General features: G+C 41.1%; 1 protein-coding gene across 4 annotated transcripts in view; it reads right to left on the bottom strand.

Moving 5' to 3' along the window:
• The window catches only part of grin1b (glutamate receptor, ionotropic, N-methyl D-aspartate 1b), a 32,672-nt gene that overhangs the window by 8,985 nt on the left and 5,225 nt on the right, over window positions 1-18,462 (bottom strand). For 2 of the 4 annotated variants that reach the window (XM_027162936.2, XM_027162938.2), the window contains exons 4-19: window positions 16,843-16,905; window positions 15,928-16,025; window positions 14,221-14,342; window positions 13,489-13,663; window positions 8,965-9,109; window positions 8,789-8,875; window positions 8,557-8,692; window positions 7,290-7,417; window positions 6,902-7,066; window positions 4,922-5,040; window positions 3,512-3,624; window positions 3,269-3,417; window positions 1,622-1,779; window positions 651-812; window positions 460-569; window positions 186-331 (exon numbers count right to left, since the gene is read on the bottom strand). In XM_027162936.2, coding sequence (XP_027018737.1) covers window positions 186-331; window positions 460-569; window positions 651-812; window positions 1,622-1,779; window positions 3,269-3,417; window positions 3,512-3,624; window positions 4,922-5,040; window positions 6,902-7,066; window positions 7,290-7,417; window positions 8,557-8,692; window positions 8,789-8,875; window positions 8,965-9,109; window positions 13,489-13,663; window positions 14,221-14,342; window positions 15,928-16,025; window positions 16,843-16,905 — 2,076 coding nt within the window. The remainder of the gene's footprint in view (window positions 1-185; window positions 332-459; window positions 570-650; window positions 813-1,621; window positions 1,780-3,268; window positions 3,418-3,511; window positions 3,625-4,921; window positions 5,041-6,901; window positions 7,067-7,289; window positions 7,418-8,556; window positions 8,693-8,788; window positions 8,876-8,964; window positions 9,110-13,488; window positions 13,664-14,220; window positions 14,343-15,927; window positions 16,026-16,842; window positions 16,906-18,462) is intronic. The other 2 variants (XM_027162937.2, XM_027162939.2) reach the window with 1 other exon arrangement.

The raw sequence follows: 18,462 nt of genomic DNA, 5'->3' as shown, positions 1-18,462 counted from the left end.
TTACATTATCCTTTGAATGCACATAAATGAATGCACTCTCTAACTCAAAGCTGAAAGCAACCAACAGTTGGTTTACCTTCATTGTCATAAACAGGAAGAAAGCAGGTAACAGCAGTAGGCAGCCATCTAGAAATTCATGCAGACTCTTATCCTGTAGTAAGAAGGGGGAAAAGGGAATGCCGTACCTGTAGGTTCTTCCTCCAGACGTTAACCGCTGCGAAGGCCAACTGCATCTGCTTCCTGCGAGCATCTTTGTGGCGCTTGTATGCAATCTCGATGAAGATGAGGAAGATCCCGGCAACGATGCCGCCAGCCACAAGCATAAACACGCCTGCAAAATTAATGTAGCATTATATCCTACTATTGATATGCCTGATTAAGCCATAACCTTCATTTCAATATAGTGTGTATCTATTGTATATTGATCTCTACATGGAGTCTACATGAAGTGGTTCGTACCTGCCATATTCTCAAAGGTGAGCGTGGCTGGGGCATTGCTCCTGGAGTCACACTCCTGGTATCTCACCCATGTTTTATCAAGGTCCTCCATGAACCCATTCTCATGAGAGCTTTTGAGATGAAATTAGACCACTTAAAAGAAGACGAAAATGAAAATAGGAAAAAAACATCCATCATGGCTGATCTGATACCTGAGGATGGCCAGGGAAACATTCTGCTTCCAAGGACTGTCTTTGCGCATGCCGATGCCGAAGCCTGAACGGAAGAACAACTCTCCGGTGGTGACCAGGTCGCACTTCTGCGAGGCTTCAAACTCCAACACGGCTGAATCCCAGATAAAAGCATGGAGTTTGCTAAAGTACGGAAGAGAAGACTGCGTGTTAGTGCGGGTTTTAATCCTTAATCTCCAAAAACCAAGCCTCAAGGCAGTTAGCATCAGTGTTAGGTTTTTCCAAGCTGTATGTTCAGAATGTGGTTATACGTTTTGTGTTGAACATAAAGACATGTATACAAGCAATATAGAGGAATTCCAATAAAAACCCACTTGATAAGACTTGACATGACATATGAATAAACAATAAAATATCTTAGGCCAGGACTGATAGGAACATCGCAGGAAAAGGTGGTACTGTATGTGGTACGTGGTATGTGGTACGACATTAAGAAGACTTACTGTTACCATCCCAAGTTGATTATTTACCTATAATATTATGTCCCAAAAGGTTTTATTCAACAACGGGCTTACAAAATATACTTCAACTGTATACTTACTCACTGGTATACCACAGCAGTGACCGCTGCCCTGTCACATGACAGCTAGCAGTGAAGGAGAGTAACATGTGCAGGTCTGTCACTGCATCTTTTCAAACAGCTGCTCAGTCTGCTTCACAATGTAGTCACTTGGAGGATGTGCTAATTGCACTCTTCCATATACATGAGCTCAAAGACGCCCACGATTGGCTGGCATTGCTCTGACAGAGTAATCCCATTCCTCCTACACAGATCACTCAGCCAGTTTTGCTCTCTTGGACTCCAAGCTTCAACTGACTGCCGTCAGAAATTGAACTTAATAGACTGAACGCTGCTCGGTCCCACCACTCATCCTATACTTTGTGATCATCTCTCGTTATGATTATACTATTTATCTGTTTGTTTCACTAACCCGTCTCGCACAGCCTGGATGGCCTCAGCGGCGCTCTCGTAGTTGTGCTTCTCCATGTGGCGGTACATGGTGCTCAGCTCAACTTGACGCCGGAAGTAAATGTCCACAGAGCTCTGCTTCACCGTGGCGTAGATGAATTTATCTGATGGGTTTCGCAGCTGCAAGACAACATCAAGATAAAAACTATCCTCTTCAGCAGTTCTGATCAAGGTTACATCCCAAATAATCATTCAGACCTCAGATATGAGACTGTAAGTGTTGTTCTTCTAGCGAATAACTTGACGCATGTCCTTAAAGCATGTAGCGATGTCCTAGAATCTGGCTTGTTGAACACCACTGAAAGCAAGCAACATGATCTACTAACATTCAGTACTAGCACCAAATTGTCTTACTGTAAGGGATCTTTAGCATGTCTAATGGCTACAAATTATGACAAATAACTAGGAGGCCATCAATTTCATTAACAAATAATTGCTTTTTTTTTCATTAAATTGGGTTAAAAATGATGTTAGTTACACTAATGCCCTAATAATGTGTCAATATTATATAACATTATTCATTCATTCATTTTCTACCGCTTATCCGAACTTCTCGAGTCACAGGGAGCCTGTGCCTATCTCAGGCATCATTGGGCAGCGAGGCAGGATACACCCTGGACGGAGTGCCAACCCATCACAGGGCACACACACACTCTTATTCACTCACACACTCACACACTACGGACAATTTTCCAGAGATGCCAATCAACCTACCATGCATGTCTTTGGACCGTGGGAGGAAACCGGAGCACCCGGAGGAAACCCCCGAGGCACGGGGAGAACATGCAAACTCCACACACACAAGGCAGAGGCGGGAATCGAACCCCCAACCCTGGAGGTGTGAGGTAAACGTGCTAAACACTAAGCCACCGTGCCCACCCTATATAACATTATATTATATTCAAATAATACAAAATGCTGTAACACTGTGTAACCTGCGTTAACCTGGAATTCGCTGTCTAGAAATAACGCATAGAAAATTTAATTGGATTCACATTTCAAAATTTTAGGCCCTATAAATGCATAAAAATGACATTAAGAAAAAAAATTATAATAATAAATAAAAACCTCAAATGTAAAATCACATGTCTGTCAAGTGTGGAAAAAATTATAATAACACTATAATGAAAGTGTGTGAAAATTTAAAGTGGGTAAATTTCTCCTGTGAATCATCAACCGCTAATCCCATACGAATGCCATGTGTATTTTCTGTAAAGGTTTTGTGTTCAGAATCTTCCGGGAATAAAAAGCTTAAATAGCTACTGAGACTATTATTTGAACAAATTATCCTCATAGGAGCAATGTGTTCCGTGATCATGCATGATCTTTGCAAAAAGTGGTTTTCTGTTTAAATAATAAATGTCATTTCAGCAGGGTAGGTACGTTAGAGGTTTCCCGTTGGTGCGAGAAAGGTGTCTAAAAATAATTCGGAAATAAAAAAAAAAAGAGAGAGAGGTTTGTTGAGTCCTTGACCGACTTAATTACTCGTCCTAATTCTGTACCGTGTATAACATGAGAGTATTGAGTGTGTAAATGTTGTGTGTGTTTTCTGTTCAGTTTTATGACACAAAAGGTCGCTCTGCGCTCAACGACGGAGCCGTGATCTCACCCTAGGGTCGTTGATGCCGGTAATGCGCTCCTCAGGCCGATCCAGCACTAGGAAGGCTGCCAAATTGGCAGTATAAGATGCTACTATAATCATAGCAAAACCAGCCCACACCATACCTAAAATTCTTGCCGAAAAGCTCCGTGGGGCACCTGGAGGGTAGAAAGAAGAGGTCAGGATACAAAGAAAAAAATCGATCATATCCTGAGACCCACTGAGTGAGTAATTCTGTTTGCTGTCAGGTACCTTCTCCAATACCAGAGTTCAGAAGTACCCCCCAAGAGAACCACATGGCAGAGGATAAGGTGAGGGCGTCTTCTTCTTCCTCTTCACTATTCACTTTAAACCTTCCAAATGGGCTGCAGAGCAAAGCAAAGTATCTCAAGACACTCACAGTGAAGATCATTAATATTAGTTTTATATACCCTATATACTGTATAAGTATGTGGACACCTGACCATTGCACCCATATGTTCTTGCTGAACATCTCATCGCATTAAAATGCATTGAAATGGTGTTGGTACCTCCTTTGTTGCCATAACAACCATCACTTTTCTTCACTTGATTGTGGAAGGTGGTTGTGGGGATTAGTGTCCTTTCAGACATGAGAGCATTAGAAGGGTTGTGTATTGAGGTTGGGTGAGATGTTCTGGAATGCTGTTGGAATGAATTCAGATTCATCCCATATGGGTTCAGTAGGGCTGAAGTCAGGGATTTGTGCAGGACACTTGCATTCTTTATGCACACGGGCTAGAACAAGTTAGACTAGATTTGTAAAGTTGGTCACGACAAAGGCCGGTGCTTTTTGGAGGCGAGTGGACATAAGGGTCAGTGTTACTTTTGGAGGCAAGTGGACAAAAAACTTGTGAAATCTAGTGGCACACTAGGATGCAAAAAAATTTGGAGGCAAGTGGAGACGAGCATGTGACGTCATCCGAAAACCTGTGACGCAATTCCCCTCCTTGGCCTGAATATTTTGATATGCCACATGCCCATGTTGTGCGATTTTTTATTTTCATGTGACATCACGTGACGTCACGTGACATCATCAGAATACCCGTGAGGAAGTTCCCCTCATTGTTCCGAGTGTTTTGATATGTCACATGTCCATGTTGTAAAAGGTTTTTTGATTTTGCATATTTTGGGGGCAGGGCTGTGGGACAACCAAAAAGCCAGTCGGTACACCAATTTAAAACTTTGTTCAGAGTATCACCCTAAAGGAGTTGGGCAAGTTTGGTGTAGATAGTTCAAAAGCTTGCCGAGTTATAAACCTCCAAAGTTTATAATGGGAGTCTATGGGTAAAAAAGGCCATTTTGAGAACCGGTACCGGAAGTACCGGAACTCGGATCGCTTAGAAAAGTAACAGCATAAATCTTCAGACCAGGGTCTACGACATATCCGAATTTGGTGCATGTGGATCGAATAGGAAAATAAGGAAATAGGAAAACTAAAAAGACAACATAAATATGCTTGGGTCCAGTGAAAGGAAATATTAAACCTATACAGCATACCAGGACAATACAAATGTGTGCATGTCTCCAACATTAACAAAGGCCGACATATGCGTGCAGTGATCAGGTGACCACATACATTACCTTTGGCCATATAGTGTACATGTTCAGTCTCACAAGCACTGCATGACCAGCTTTTTTTACCTGAAACGGTCTAATAGGTAGAGCATCACCGCCACAACATGGACCGAAAGACCCACCAGTAACCAAAGAGTGCTCTGAAAGGGCTGCATGAACGAGTCCAGCGTACTGCGAGGTATTTCCTGCATTCAACAACATGGCATTACTCACAGCCTTAACACACACCACCCACATGGGCAAGCCTGCCAGCAGAACCATACAGAGCATACAACATGTTCTGTAGGTGTATTATTAGATTCCTTAGAACTAAACAGAGCCATAAGTTTCACTTTTAAATATAGTCACAGGAGGAAAATCTTATTTAATCAACGGGAGAAACTGTAAAAACATTTCTGGGAGGATTTCTAGGACTGCTCTCAGAGGAGACGGAGGCAGAATTAATTACATTTCAAATACTCCATTATTTTATTAATGGAGTTTAAATAAAAATGACCTCAATTCAACGGAACATAGTTAACTCGATGCATGTAGAAGTTCTGATACCTATTTTTATAATGACTGATTTTAAAATGTACATATTAAATATGTTCATACATTAAGGGGTACATTTACTAGTAAAAGTGAATAATTGATTTGACTTTATAATTGATTGGCATTTTAACGAACTCCTGGTTCATGCTTCCAAATACATAAACTTTCAGAAGCCAATGTTTAACTAGCGTAGCTGTGATTGACAGGGGAGAGATGATGTGCCATCCCTCCCACCCAAAAAGTCTGGCCAAGTTTACAGTTAATTAACATTATTCAAACTCATGATTTCCTTACAATAATGTGAATACTTTTTCAGCTTGCTTATTTCTTTATTATCTCAATTATCAATTATTATTCCATTACCGATTATTACTGCTTATATTAGCTGTCCTTTCTTTCAGCCTAGTTGTTAAGGTGTTGGTCAACCAATCAGAAGGTTGTGAGTTTGATTCTCTACATCCACTGATCTGTCACTGTTGGGCCCCTGAGCAAGGCTCTTACCACTTAATTTCTCAAATGAGGTAAAATGTAAGTCGCTTAATAATAAGGGCGTCTGCCAAATGCTGTAAATGTAGGTCTGCTCTAAAAGACAGACATCTCAGCAGAGAAGGTCGACCGTGACTGGAAAATGCAGACTTTGCACAAGGCATTTTTCTTTGTGGCTCCATATTGTTTTATGTTCTTTCCAATAACATCATGACCTGGAAGATGATATGCTTTCAAAATGATAAATAGCGCATTTAATATCAAAGTCAATAATTATTACAAGCCTTGATATAAATCAGTGTAGGTTCACTCTTACGGTAATAACAGTATTCTGAGACATAAACTTCTGAGACAGAAAATGCATAAGTAACAAGGCAGTAATGCAAAATATTACTGACAGCTAATATTTTTTTCTTACTGTCACAAATGGCACATCCTCTGGGAACGTATACTGGGGATTCTTATCCAACAGTCTTATTTCCTCCTGTATTAATACACTTAAGTCTTCTTTTGCTCAGTGCTTTTTAAAATCTTGTTTCGATTGTATTGGGGTACAATTTTCTTGCTGTCTTGCTAATGTTACATATACAAATATGTAAGTACAATAAAGGGCCTATTTTTGTGTTTCGCACTAACGATAATTTAATAAGTACATTTAATTCAAATTTATGCATTATCATGCTGCAGAAATTGTATTATTTGTCTATTAACGTGTAAATCTTTTATCCTTTGTGAGTCATCCGATATAAGGGATGAATAAGTCACATTTTCAAAAGGAAGTTGCATCATCCAAATTTTCCGAAGATCTTGGGAAGAAGAAAATGTCTCAAGCTGCTGGTTTATATGTATATTTTTTTAGCTTGCAGGTTTTCCTTAAAAAATATTCTACCTATTTTCTGCTATAACCTGCTTCTTTTGTATAAATCATGGTGTCATTTTTGATATAAAAGAGTAAACAGTGTATTAAAAAGTATATTAATTATTTGCTTTACTTAAAGTGATGAGGAACTGTCAGAAACAGGGTACCTTTTTGACAAGAATGGTGAGCCCCTGGTACTTAAATGGTTTGGAGAACTCGATGTACTGGGCTCGCTCATTATTGATGGTAAGTGGAGCCACGATCATGTCTGCCAGGCCACCCAGCAGCTCTCCCATCATGCCGTTCCACTCCTTCTTATTGCTGTTATTCACCTAATGAGAGAAGAAATCACACTCTGCAATATGCTCTGTTCAAAATGTTCCCTGTGCAGCAAGGCCCATGTGTAATTACACCTGTGAGCAATGACTCTGCAAACTGTAAATGTCCAGAGACAGGCGGACGTTTTATGGCTCTCCAGGATGTGACCTTGGTAAAAGAAGAACAGAAAAATGGGGAACGGAGTAAGTCGATAAAACGCTCGGGAATATAACTCACACGCTCCTGAGTGCCAAATTTCCCATCAGCCACTAGGTGCACTTCGTAGGTGAAGTTCATTGTCATTGCGAGCTTGATCAAGAGATCGATGCAAAATCCATAACAGCACTGAGGCACTATGGGACGACCTGGAGGTATGAAGGTGAAAATCATGATACATATCTGTAGCAACAAATGTTTCCTTTTCGAAAAAAATAAGCATATATAAAATAAAGTGCAAAGGATGTACTGTAGTGTTTGACTGGAAAAAGAAAAAAAAATCAATTTAGCATTAATTTACAAAAGCTGAACTCCAAGACAAATGACATTGAATTGTGGGTAAATTTTGTGAACAGACACCGATACAAAATATAAACCGCAAACTTCTCAGTCTCCAGACTTATTTACAGTGTAGTAAAGCTGGTAGATAATAAGTAAAATAATGAATGGGCAATCACTGACTAAAATTTGGATAAAAAAATACTACACTGATAAGGGTCTAGAAGAAAGGTGCACTCGGCCATCTTTGTCACGGACGGCTTATACTGTAACTGAACATCGGGGGGACGTTCTGGCAGGCTTTATTTTGTCTTGTTCCATGTGCTTTTGTTTTTCTTTTGTGTATCGTCTGTTAGCCCCGGCTCTTCCCTAATCCTTTCTGCCTCTGCACACCACATTCCTTCTGTTGTAATGATTGCCATCCCTATATATACCTGTCTTGTGTCTGTTTTTTTTGCTGAGTTCTTTGTGTTTGTCTGTGTTTCTGAGTTTTTGTGTTTTTTTGTTGTCTTGTTTCCTGGCTTCTGTTTTCTTATTTCAGTTGCTTAGTCTTTACCAGTGTTTTTTCCAGGTGTTTGTTGTTTTCCTTAATAAACCCCCTTTTATGTTGTCCCAGCATCTGGGTCTGTAAAGACACTCCTGCTTTTCTGACAATCTTCCACATACACGAGTTCAGAGAGGCCAACGATTGGTTAGTATTCGGGTGAATGATGAAGGAAAGTATATCGAAATATTTAACATTCTCCACATTCAAATACAAATCTCCAAAAAATAGTTTGTGGAGGAGGAGGAGATTGTTCTCACAGGTTAATTAAGTCTTCAACCAGGACAACACATAACACTGAAGACTCAAATTTCTATTCGAATATGTCATTGGACGGTCACAAAACACTTCACTACATCTCGCTCCGTGTATGGTCATGTATGTGAAAAATGAAATCAGAATTTCACTGCTTTTCTAAGGGATGCAAAACCTTTGCACTTTATCTTTCAATACAACTTGTATTACCAGGAATCGTCTCGTTGGGCCCAGTGCAGATGACTTTTTTGATCAGCACTCCGTTCACGGTGTGTTCTTCTTTACAGGTTCCGTCTCGCAGCGTCGGCTTCACGTACACAAACGGCTCCTGATGAATGGTCACGATCTTCGAATGACACCAAAAGTAATTAATCACCATGCAGAAATAAATGAGGGAAAAATCTGTCAGTGATGAAGTGGAAAAACAGCCAATACTAAGCACCTTCAATCTTGTTGACATCTGATAGCCTCTTGGCTTCTCAGTGTCTCCTCCTGGCCAAATGATCTTCCTCTGTGTGTTCATCATGACCTGAAAGTTGATCAATAACATATTTGCATTTCAGATGGCTTTATTCCTTGTGTATCTCATACTGCTGTACGATATTATTTAAGACGTACTTGTGAGCCGTTATAGACGCCCACTTGGACCAACCGGGTCTTCTGGTAGTTGAGGATGCTGTAGTGGGCGAACCTCCTGTCTCCATCATCGTTAAACTCCACCCGGCCTGTGAGGCCATCTGGATACTTGGATGACATCAGTACTCTAGCACATTGAAGGAGGATGAGTAAGAGATTGCGTCAACCGTAGCCCTGTCTCTACATTCACGACAGTGACGAATGATGCTAAGGGTCTACGTGGATTGCAAGATTAGCGCAGAGACTAGCGCAGCGTGATGGTGGAGTTGGAGGAGGACAGGAGGGAAGAACTTCATTCTCTCAACATAACTGTACAGATGTACTCAGTGATATGAGATGGGAGGGTTTAAATGGAATATCTGTCAATAGGTAGATGGTAAAACGCCCCTCAGCTCAAGCATAGCAGGATTTGTGTATGGGGGATGGGGTCATGATACTGTATATTTTCCTTTTTAGATAAAAAAAGAACATCTTTCAGAACAGATGGTACTGCCTCCACAGAGCCATGATTTTATCATCATGGGTTTTTTTTTTTTTTACCTGCAGAGACTGAAGAGAAAGCCAAAGTCTGCAGAGGAATTGTGCCACGTTCTCAACGATGTTTGAAAAAAGCTAGCTAGTTTCTTTATAAAAATATGTACCTAAGAGCGCAGATGATGCTCGCACCAAATATAGATCCCATTTTATTACAATATTTTATTACAGTATTACCTTTTTTGTATTTTAGACTTTTGCACAGTGCTGGCAGAAATGTTGTAGTGGAGCAGTTTGAACTTAGTACCCTCAATAATGTCAAAAACAAACAAACTAATAAAAAAAAGACTAGAATTTGAGCTAACTAGAAAGTACACTGAGCTTCATTCATAGCCTTTCATTCCAAACTTTCATAACTCCATTAAATAAGCCTCTCCTGCAGGCATAAAGAGATATATTTTACCCTTGAAGGCTTGATTAGTTGTAAAAGTTTCTACTTTTATGAGTTTATATCGCAAGAAAAAGTACTGTGTGATGCGTCTCTTTACAATAATATATCTATATAGGAAAAATACAATAATACCAAGTGTAATCTAATCTACGCTGAGTTGAAATCAAATCTTGGTCTCGAATTCTCCTTGCATCACAACCAACAAATCATGATGAAGTCATTTAAGCATAGTGTACACCTTCAGGGTGGTTCTTACCTTCACACACCAGTTTCAAACCGTGTGTATGAAAGCTTTTTTTTAATTATTTGTTTGGTATGATGCTGGGGGGCACGGTGGCTTAGTGGTTAGCACGTTCGCATCACACCTCCAGGGTTGCGGGTTCGATTCTTGCCTCCGCCTTGTGTGTGTGGAGTTTGCATGTTCTCCCCGTGCCTCGGGGGTTTCCTCCGGGTACTCCGGTTTCCTCCACCGGTCCAAAGACATGCATGGTAGGTTGATTGGCATCTCTGGAAAATTGTTCGTAGTGTGTGAGTGTGTGAGTGTCCTATCAACAAGGTGTGTCCTATCAACCTTGTTATCATTGTTGTCTACCGCCCTCCTGGTCCCCTAGGAAACTTCCTGGAAGAAATGGACTCACTGCTTAGTGCTTTCCCTTCCGATAGCTCCCCCCTGACAGTGCTTGGTGACTTCAACCTCCCCTCTGACAAGCTACATTCTTCTTCCCTCCTGTCTCTTCTCGACTCTTTCTCCCTCACACTCAACAGCTACATCCCCACACACAAAGGAGGCAATGTCCTGGACCTGGTTTTCACCCGTCCTTCTCCAGCTACAGATGTGACTGCTACCCCACTCCACGTCTCTGATCATCACCTGGTATCCTTCACCATCACTCTACCTATCTTACCTAAAACTACCTCTCACCCCCTTGCTCTTACTCGCCGCAACCTTCACTCTGTCTCACCTTCATCTGTAGCTTCTGGCACTCTTTCTTCCCTTCCTGATGCTAAGTCTTTTTCCTCACTACCCTTAGACTCAGCCACAGATACTTTCCTCTCATCTCTTTCCTCAACTATGGACTCCCTCTGCCCTATGTTCGCTAAACCCAAGAAAACTTCTTCTTCTGCTCCTTGGCTTTCAGATGTGCTGCGCAACAATCGAAGAGAGCTAAGATCATCAGAGAGAAAGTGGAAGAAATCACAACTTGATGCAGATCTTGATTTTTACAGAACACTTCTTGTCAAGTTCTCCTCAGATGTGACTTCTGCCAAGACTTCCTTCTACAAGGAAAAGCTTGAAGCTTCCTCACATGACCCTCGGAAATTCCACAACATCATCTCTTCTCTGCTCAACCCCCCGGCTCCACCTTCTTCATCCTCCCTGACTGCAGAAGACTTTGCTTCTTTCTACCAGGAGAAGATTGAGGAAATCTGCCGGACCTTCACTTCAGCCCGACTGCACTTACATCTCAGAGTATGGATTCCCCTACACCTTCGTTGTCACATTTTTCAACTGTGGCAGCAGAAGAGATTTTACAACTCATCCAGTCCTGCAATCCTACCACCTGCCCATTGGATCCACTCCCTACCACTATGCTCCAGACCATCTCACAAGACCTCTTGCCCTTCATTTCTACTATCGTCAATAGATCCATAGCATCTGGTCAGGTACCAACTACTTTCAAGAGAGCAAGGGTTATTCCCATCCTAAAGAAACCTGCTCTGGATCCATCAGACATCAGTAACTACAGACCGGTATCACTTCTCTCATTTCTTTCAAAAATTCTTGAACGCATTGTCTATAATCAACTGTCTGTCTATCTCTCACAGAACAACCTCCAAGATCCCAAACAGTCTGGCTTTAAAGCAGCTCACTCTACAGAGACAGCCCTTTTGGATGTCTCTGAGAAGCTACATACTGCTAGATCAGCCAAACTATCATCCGTCCTTATCCTCCTTGACCTTTCAGCAGCGTTTGATACGGTCAACCACAAGACTCTCTTATCCTCCCTCAAGAGTCTTGGGATTTGCGGATCAGCTTGGGAATGGTTTGCCTCCTACCTGGAAGGACGCTCATATCAAGTAACATGGAGGGGAGTGACATCTGCTCCACGCAGACTCTCCACTGGCGTCCCACAGGGCTCAGTACTTGGTCCTCTTCTTTTCTCCTTGTATACTCACTCTCTTGGTGAAGTTATTTCATCACATGGGTTCTCTTACCACTGCTATGCTGATGATACACAACTTATCTTCTCTTTCCCACCCTCAGATGCCACAGCTTCTGACCGGATCTCAGCATGTCTGGCAGAAATTTCATCATGGATGACTGCTCATCAGTTAAAGCTCAATCCTAGCAAAACTGAACTGCTGTTCATCCCAGGTGATCCATCCCCAGGTCACGATCTTGCTATATCCTTGCACAACGATCTGATCTCCCCTTCAGCCACAGCTCGCAACCTTGGGGTAACCATGGACAATCAACTGTCCTTTTCCTCTCATGTTGCAAATGTGACTCGCTCATGTCGGTTTCTTCTCTACAACATTAGAAGGATTCGGCCATTTTTGTCCACACAGACTGCCCAGGTACTTGTTCAGTCTCTTGTCATTTCTAGACTGGATTACTGCAATGCACTGCTGGCAGGTCTACCTATGAACGCAATCCGTCCTCTGCAAATGATCCAAAATGCAGCTGCCCGGCTTGTTTTCAACCTGCCAAAGTTCTCGCATACCACCCCGCTACTGCGATCCCTCCACTGGCTTCCGGTAGCTGCACGCATCCGGTTCAAAACACTGATGCTGGCCTACAAAGCCAAAAATGGACCAGCCCCCTCTTACCTCAAAGCCCTCATCATTCCTCGCACTGCACCCCGCAACCTCCGATCTACCAGCACTGCTCGACTGGTTCCACCATCTCTCAGGGTAAGAGGCAAGTATACTACAAGACTCTTCTCTGTACTGGCACCAAGGTGGTGGAATGAACTTCCCATAGAGGTCCGGACAGCCGAGTCACTGGCTATTTTCAAGCGGCGGTTGAAGACCTACTTATTCAGGAAGCACTTCAACTAGCACTTCTTTCCTTATCTTTTGCATTTAAAAAAAAAAAAAAAAAAAAAAAAAAAAAAAAAACCTTTGACACTTTTTCATTGTAACTTTGAACAAATGTTTTAAACTCATGGTATCTTAAGTATGTAACCTAGTGAACCAGCATTAATGTATTCAGTGTTAGAGATTTAAGCACTTATGTACGTCGCTCTGGATAAGGGCGTCTGCCAAATGCTGTAAATGTAAATGTAAATGAGTGAATGAGAGTGATGTGTGTGCCCTGTGATGGGTTGGCACTTCGTCCAGGGTGTATCCTGCCTCGATGCCAGATGACGCCTGAGATAGGCACAGGCTCCCCGTGACCCGAGGTAGTTCAGATAAGTGGCAGAAAATGAATGAATGAATGGTATGCTGCTTGATTATTTCAATATTTGCAGTGTGAAAGCTGGCAGTGTTTTCAGTGCTAGCAGTAATGTATGGTAATGTATGGGAACAGATGGATGATGAAGGGAGGCAGAGCAAAGCAAGGCAAAGCGACTCACCGTTTGAAGAGTGGGCCGGTCTTCCAGATGTTTGTGTTGCCCACGCATCCTTTCGGAGGCTCGGTGATGTTCTCCTTCTCGAAGAGCTCCTGGATGGACTGGGCCACCACGGCCACGGCGTCGTAGATGTGCGCCGACTCGTTCTTGCCGTTGATCAGCTGGAGGCCGAGCAAGCCTGCCCAATAATCGGCGATATGACACGACATTTTTTTTTTCCTTCCACATTTTAAAATATCGAACGGAATTAGCAGAAAGCTTGTTTAGCAGACAGGAGAGAAGAAGGTAATGAAGAGAAAAAAGCACACTGATGTCACTGATGTGAAGAAGCTGGGACAGAAAGGAATGTAGCTTACCATCGTATTCACACGTCAATGCGGACGCAGCACTTACAGATAAATACAAATAAAACTCAAAGCGCAACAAATGCACAACCATTATGGATTACCACAACTCTCTATTGCATCATTTGTAGTCTATGGAAAGAAAGGACACACACTTAAAAAGATGAGATAAAGCGTTAGACAGAGAGCACAATACAATGAGAAGAAAGTCACAGTGTTTAAAAGTTTTAAACATCCTCATGTTTAAACGTTTAAACACGTACAAGTACAAGTACAAGTACAACACACACACTGGTTTGCTGATGTCGATTGTAAAGCGTACAGTAATTAGATACAAAAAAAAAAATAATAAAAATCTATGAGTTCAAGAGAAGAGGGAAAAACTACATACCATCTGGAGCTTCACTTAGTGCTTTACCAGACATCTCCCTTTCTCCCACCAGCCACACGTAACCGGAGCCGGTCATATTCAGCTGGCGAGCAGCTTTGTAAATGGCCGCTGCTTCGTCCTCACTGCGATTGGACACAGAGTTTCAACTCTGGCATTATTTCAAATAATATCAAACGTGATGCTTGAGCTACAAAGGCCGGAAGCGCCTGCTCGCATGCAGTGTGACATTTTTTGTGCAAAAATCTCCTACTGATCCAAAATGGATGTCAGATGGTATCACTGAATAACACAGATGGTAAAAGTGTTGTGTAGTAGTGCGAAAGCTGCTACGCTCTGCCAAGTCGCTGGCATTTTCAAGTGGTGTGCCGAGAGTCGTTCAAATCACACCAGAAAATAAATTTGAACAAAAATACACACGTATAACCAAGTACAACATCATTAAACAGATGACTTTGATTAACGGTCTACAAGAACTTTATATTTACGTACTAACAGGAAGTCTTCTTATTTACAGAACAATTGTGGGGCAACTTTTGAATACCAACCATTAGGATAAAATAAAGAGGGCAGAGAAATGTTACTTACAGTACACCGATGAGACATTAGACGGGTTTGGTTTTATTTTTATTTTTTAAGACTAAGAGCGAAATCAAATGCTGTTTTTCTGTGTGTCATATAATTAAGTTTCTATGTCCTCCAGCCTGTTTTTTTTTCCATCATCTGGGCAGCTTCTGAATCCTCTCTTTTACCAGATTTGCACATTACGTAGCCTATTTCATTTAGGAACGCATGTACACCTGCTCATTCATACAATTATCCAGCCAATCAGCCAATCATGTTCACATCGAACTTCAGAATGGGGATAAAATGCTGCCTGGCTTCAGATTTCCTGTTTTCCAGTCTGTCCAGTTTTGTTCAGCTGCAGACTCAGAGTATTAATCTGGGCAGGAAGAAGTGGAACTTGATATCGTATTTGGCTGTTGTACCCCATTCACCTCAATGTTATGCATTCTGAGGTGCTTTTCTGTTCACTATGGTTGTTAAGAGTGGTTATTTGAGTTAACGTTAACATCACATCCCGTCGGATCCGAGCATGCTGTCTATTTATCTCTGAGCTCTCTCATTAACAAGGCGTTTCCTCCTGAAGAGCTACGGCTCGATGGATGTTTCTTTGTTTTTCTAGAGATCATTGTGGACTCAAACCAGCATTTCAGGCACCACCAAACTCTCCACTGACCCTTTTTCCCCATTCTTATGTTTGATTTACACATTAACCAAAGACCTGTATCTGGTAAAACCAGAGAGGCAATCGTCTCGAAGTATTGCAGATTGAACTGTTGTCATTTTTTAATTATGAAACGTAAAGTAATCCCCATGTCTTGACACATGTCTGAGTTTACTCACTTTTTGAATGCAGCACTTTAAAAGTGTGAAACATCTGTTTCTATGTTTAACCGTCGTGAAACGTCATACATCGTGCTGCTGCTTGGCTGATTTGAAAACTGAATAAATGTGCAGGTATGTTTATGTAGGTGTTTCTAATAAAGTGGCAGGGAACTAGAACTATGCTAACAGATGCCATTCGCTGCCTGCTTTAAATCAGGTGTAAATTTCTGACATAAGTCTTGTATAAGATACACTAAGTGATTCTAAAAGTCATGCTGACAGTGTTGATAATGAGTTCTGATGAGGATTGGATGATCTTACCTGGCAGACAGGATGATGACTCTTGCCTCCAGCTCTTTGGCCTCCTGGAGCAGTGCAGTCAGATTTGTGTCTGGGCTGAACAAGAGCACTTTCTCTGCCTGGGATTAGGACACAACATCAGTCAAGTCGTTGACTCATCACCAATCTGAACCATGCTCTGTTCAGCGTTCTCACATCTTTTTTTTTTTTTTTTTTTGCTCACATTTTTTTCTCATTTTTTTCGAAGGAAATCGGGAAAAAAATGGATTAAAAAAAGGTTTCCGTGACAATCTGATTAAACTGAAAAAAAAAAAAGTAAGCTTGGAGGAGGAAAAAATAGTTTTGCATTGTTTTTCGCATGCAAACTGAAGGGAAACAAGACTCCAAGGAAGAGCGTGCATGTTAGAGGAAGAGGGAGAAGAAGATTGATGCAACCGGAAAGCAAAAACCGGGTGGAGGAAAGGGAGCAGGGTGGTCATGGTGGCTTCTTTCCCAAAAGTAAAAAAATAAAAATAAAAAAGGCAGTAATGCTGCAGAAAGGTGGGAGTAACATCTGGATTGTGCCTGTCCCACACGACCAGATCTCCACGCACTGTTTCAAAAGAATAGACTTGCAAATCTTGCTGGCTTCAGTACATGCAATTCCTTTACACAAAAATAAAGAAAAGTGGGAGGTAAAGGGAGCGAATCTGTTGTTGAAATTATACGTTTTTAAATAAAAATAAAATTAAAGAAATAAATAACCCATTCTCGATTGAAATCATAAAAAAAAGAAACATAAAGAGACGTGCTAGCAGGTAAAGAATCTCTGGATTCTGGTTGTTGATTTTTTTTTTTTCTTTCTTTCTTTTTTTTTAAAATTTTTTTTTTGGACTGGTTTCTAGTTGCTACGTTCAGATAACTTTTGGGCGGCGTGCATTGACCATGCAAATATACCTTGGGTCCTCGCTTGTTGTCATAGGACAGTTGGTCGAGGTTTTCATAGTTCCTGTTTTTACTCTGATGAATAATGTGCACAGAGAAAATATGCAGACACAGAAGAATATTATAAACAGGTATAAATGGTGTGCAGTAAAGCATTCCAACAAATCTCCACTTTTCTGCTTCAAACTGGGAAACTCTAATCCTGGGGCTTGCAAAAAATATCAAACAGAACTACAGTGTGCACAAAATTGGAATCATTTCTCGATGTCAGTGTTAGAAATGTGGATTAAAAACGCTTTCCCAAACACGAATGCTAAAAGAGATCCATTTTACTGAGTTTCATTTAAATGAAATCCATTTCATTGAAATATTTCATCGTTCTTTAGCCTTGCTTCACATTTACAGTAGCTTCTTAAAAACACGAAGCATGTTCGGGGTTTAATATCTCTGTGCTGTCGAAAGTTTGAATCCGCGTGTCGATTCATTTCCGGCAGCTCGGACGACGTTTCTTATGTTAATGCACGTATTCTAACAGGTTACGGTTTCCATAGTAACATCTATAGACAGGGCCTTATACTGCATGGTGGATGTTTTTTTTTTTTTTTTTTTTTTTGAGCAGGAGATATTGATTTAAAAAAATTTTTGGAAGGAGTCTCCAGTGTCAGCGCTTTGTACCGGTCAGAGATAAAAAAAACTAGAAAGCTTTCACGAAGGAGTCTGAACAGAGATAATACGACAAACTTTTCTTTTTATCTTCGAAGCAAACAACGTGAGCTCGGTGAGGGAAAGAGCATTTATCTAGCTGCTCTAGGAAAAGCTTCAAGGATGTTCTACGATGTATCTATAAATAAATAAAAAAAAAGACTTTAGTTGTATAGGTATTACTTCCAATTAAAAACATGAAATGATTATATAATTGTGTAGCTAGAGGAATAAATCACTTTAAGATGCACCGGTATTTCGAAACGAATCCATTTCAGAGTGGTCATTGATTATTGTTCTAAACTTGCATGCCACGAAGGGGTTTATTCCACAAATCATGCTTTATTTCAAAGATGATTTAAATATGTCTCGAAAAGTACAACTTACACGAAACATCCTCTACGTCCTTGTATTTACAAGCCTGAAACCAAAACACCAAACACAGAAAAAGCTTTTCTCAGCTCAAGCTTATCGCTGACCGCAACAGCTACGAGACGTTCAGGAGCAGAGAGGATCCCGAGCGCTTCATCAACACAAATGAGTTTCCCAGTATTTCTCAACTCTACACTTCACTGCTCCGGATGTACATCTCCGTGCTATAACAGTCCGCCGTATTTCATGCATTTAAATGGGAAATACTAAAGTGCGTTTAGAGCTGCAGCCGTCCCTGACGGTCTAGCGCATTAAATATGTGCATTCTGCTTAAGAGAGAGGAAATGTACAGTAGAGGAGGGGAGAGGAGATTAAATGTACATGCTGACAGGTTTAATCCAAGCTATAGATTACTACCAGGTGCTGATTAGTCCAACATTGCTTTGAATGATTGAATGAAGCTGTTTAGGATTTGAGCATTTTGTGATTTGAATATTTTTTTATGCCATTTAAATTCCCAGCAGTCCCTCATGCAAGAAATTGAGCAAGATCCCGTTT

This window comes from Tachysurus fulvidraco, chromosome 9 (genome assembly GCF_022655615.1).
Source record: "Tachysurus fulvidraco isolate hzauxx_2018 chromosome 9, HZAU_PFXX_2.0, whole genome shotgun sequence".
NCBI lineage: Eukaryota > Metazoa > Chordata > Actinopteri > Siluriformes > Bagridae > Tachysurus > Tachysurus fulvidraco.
Note: the sequence above shows the minus strand (reverse complement) of the source record. Positions and strands in the feature narration are given on the sequence as shown.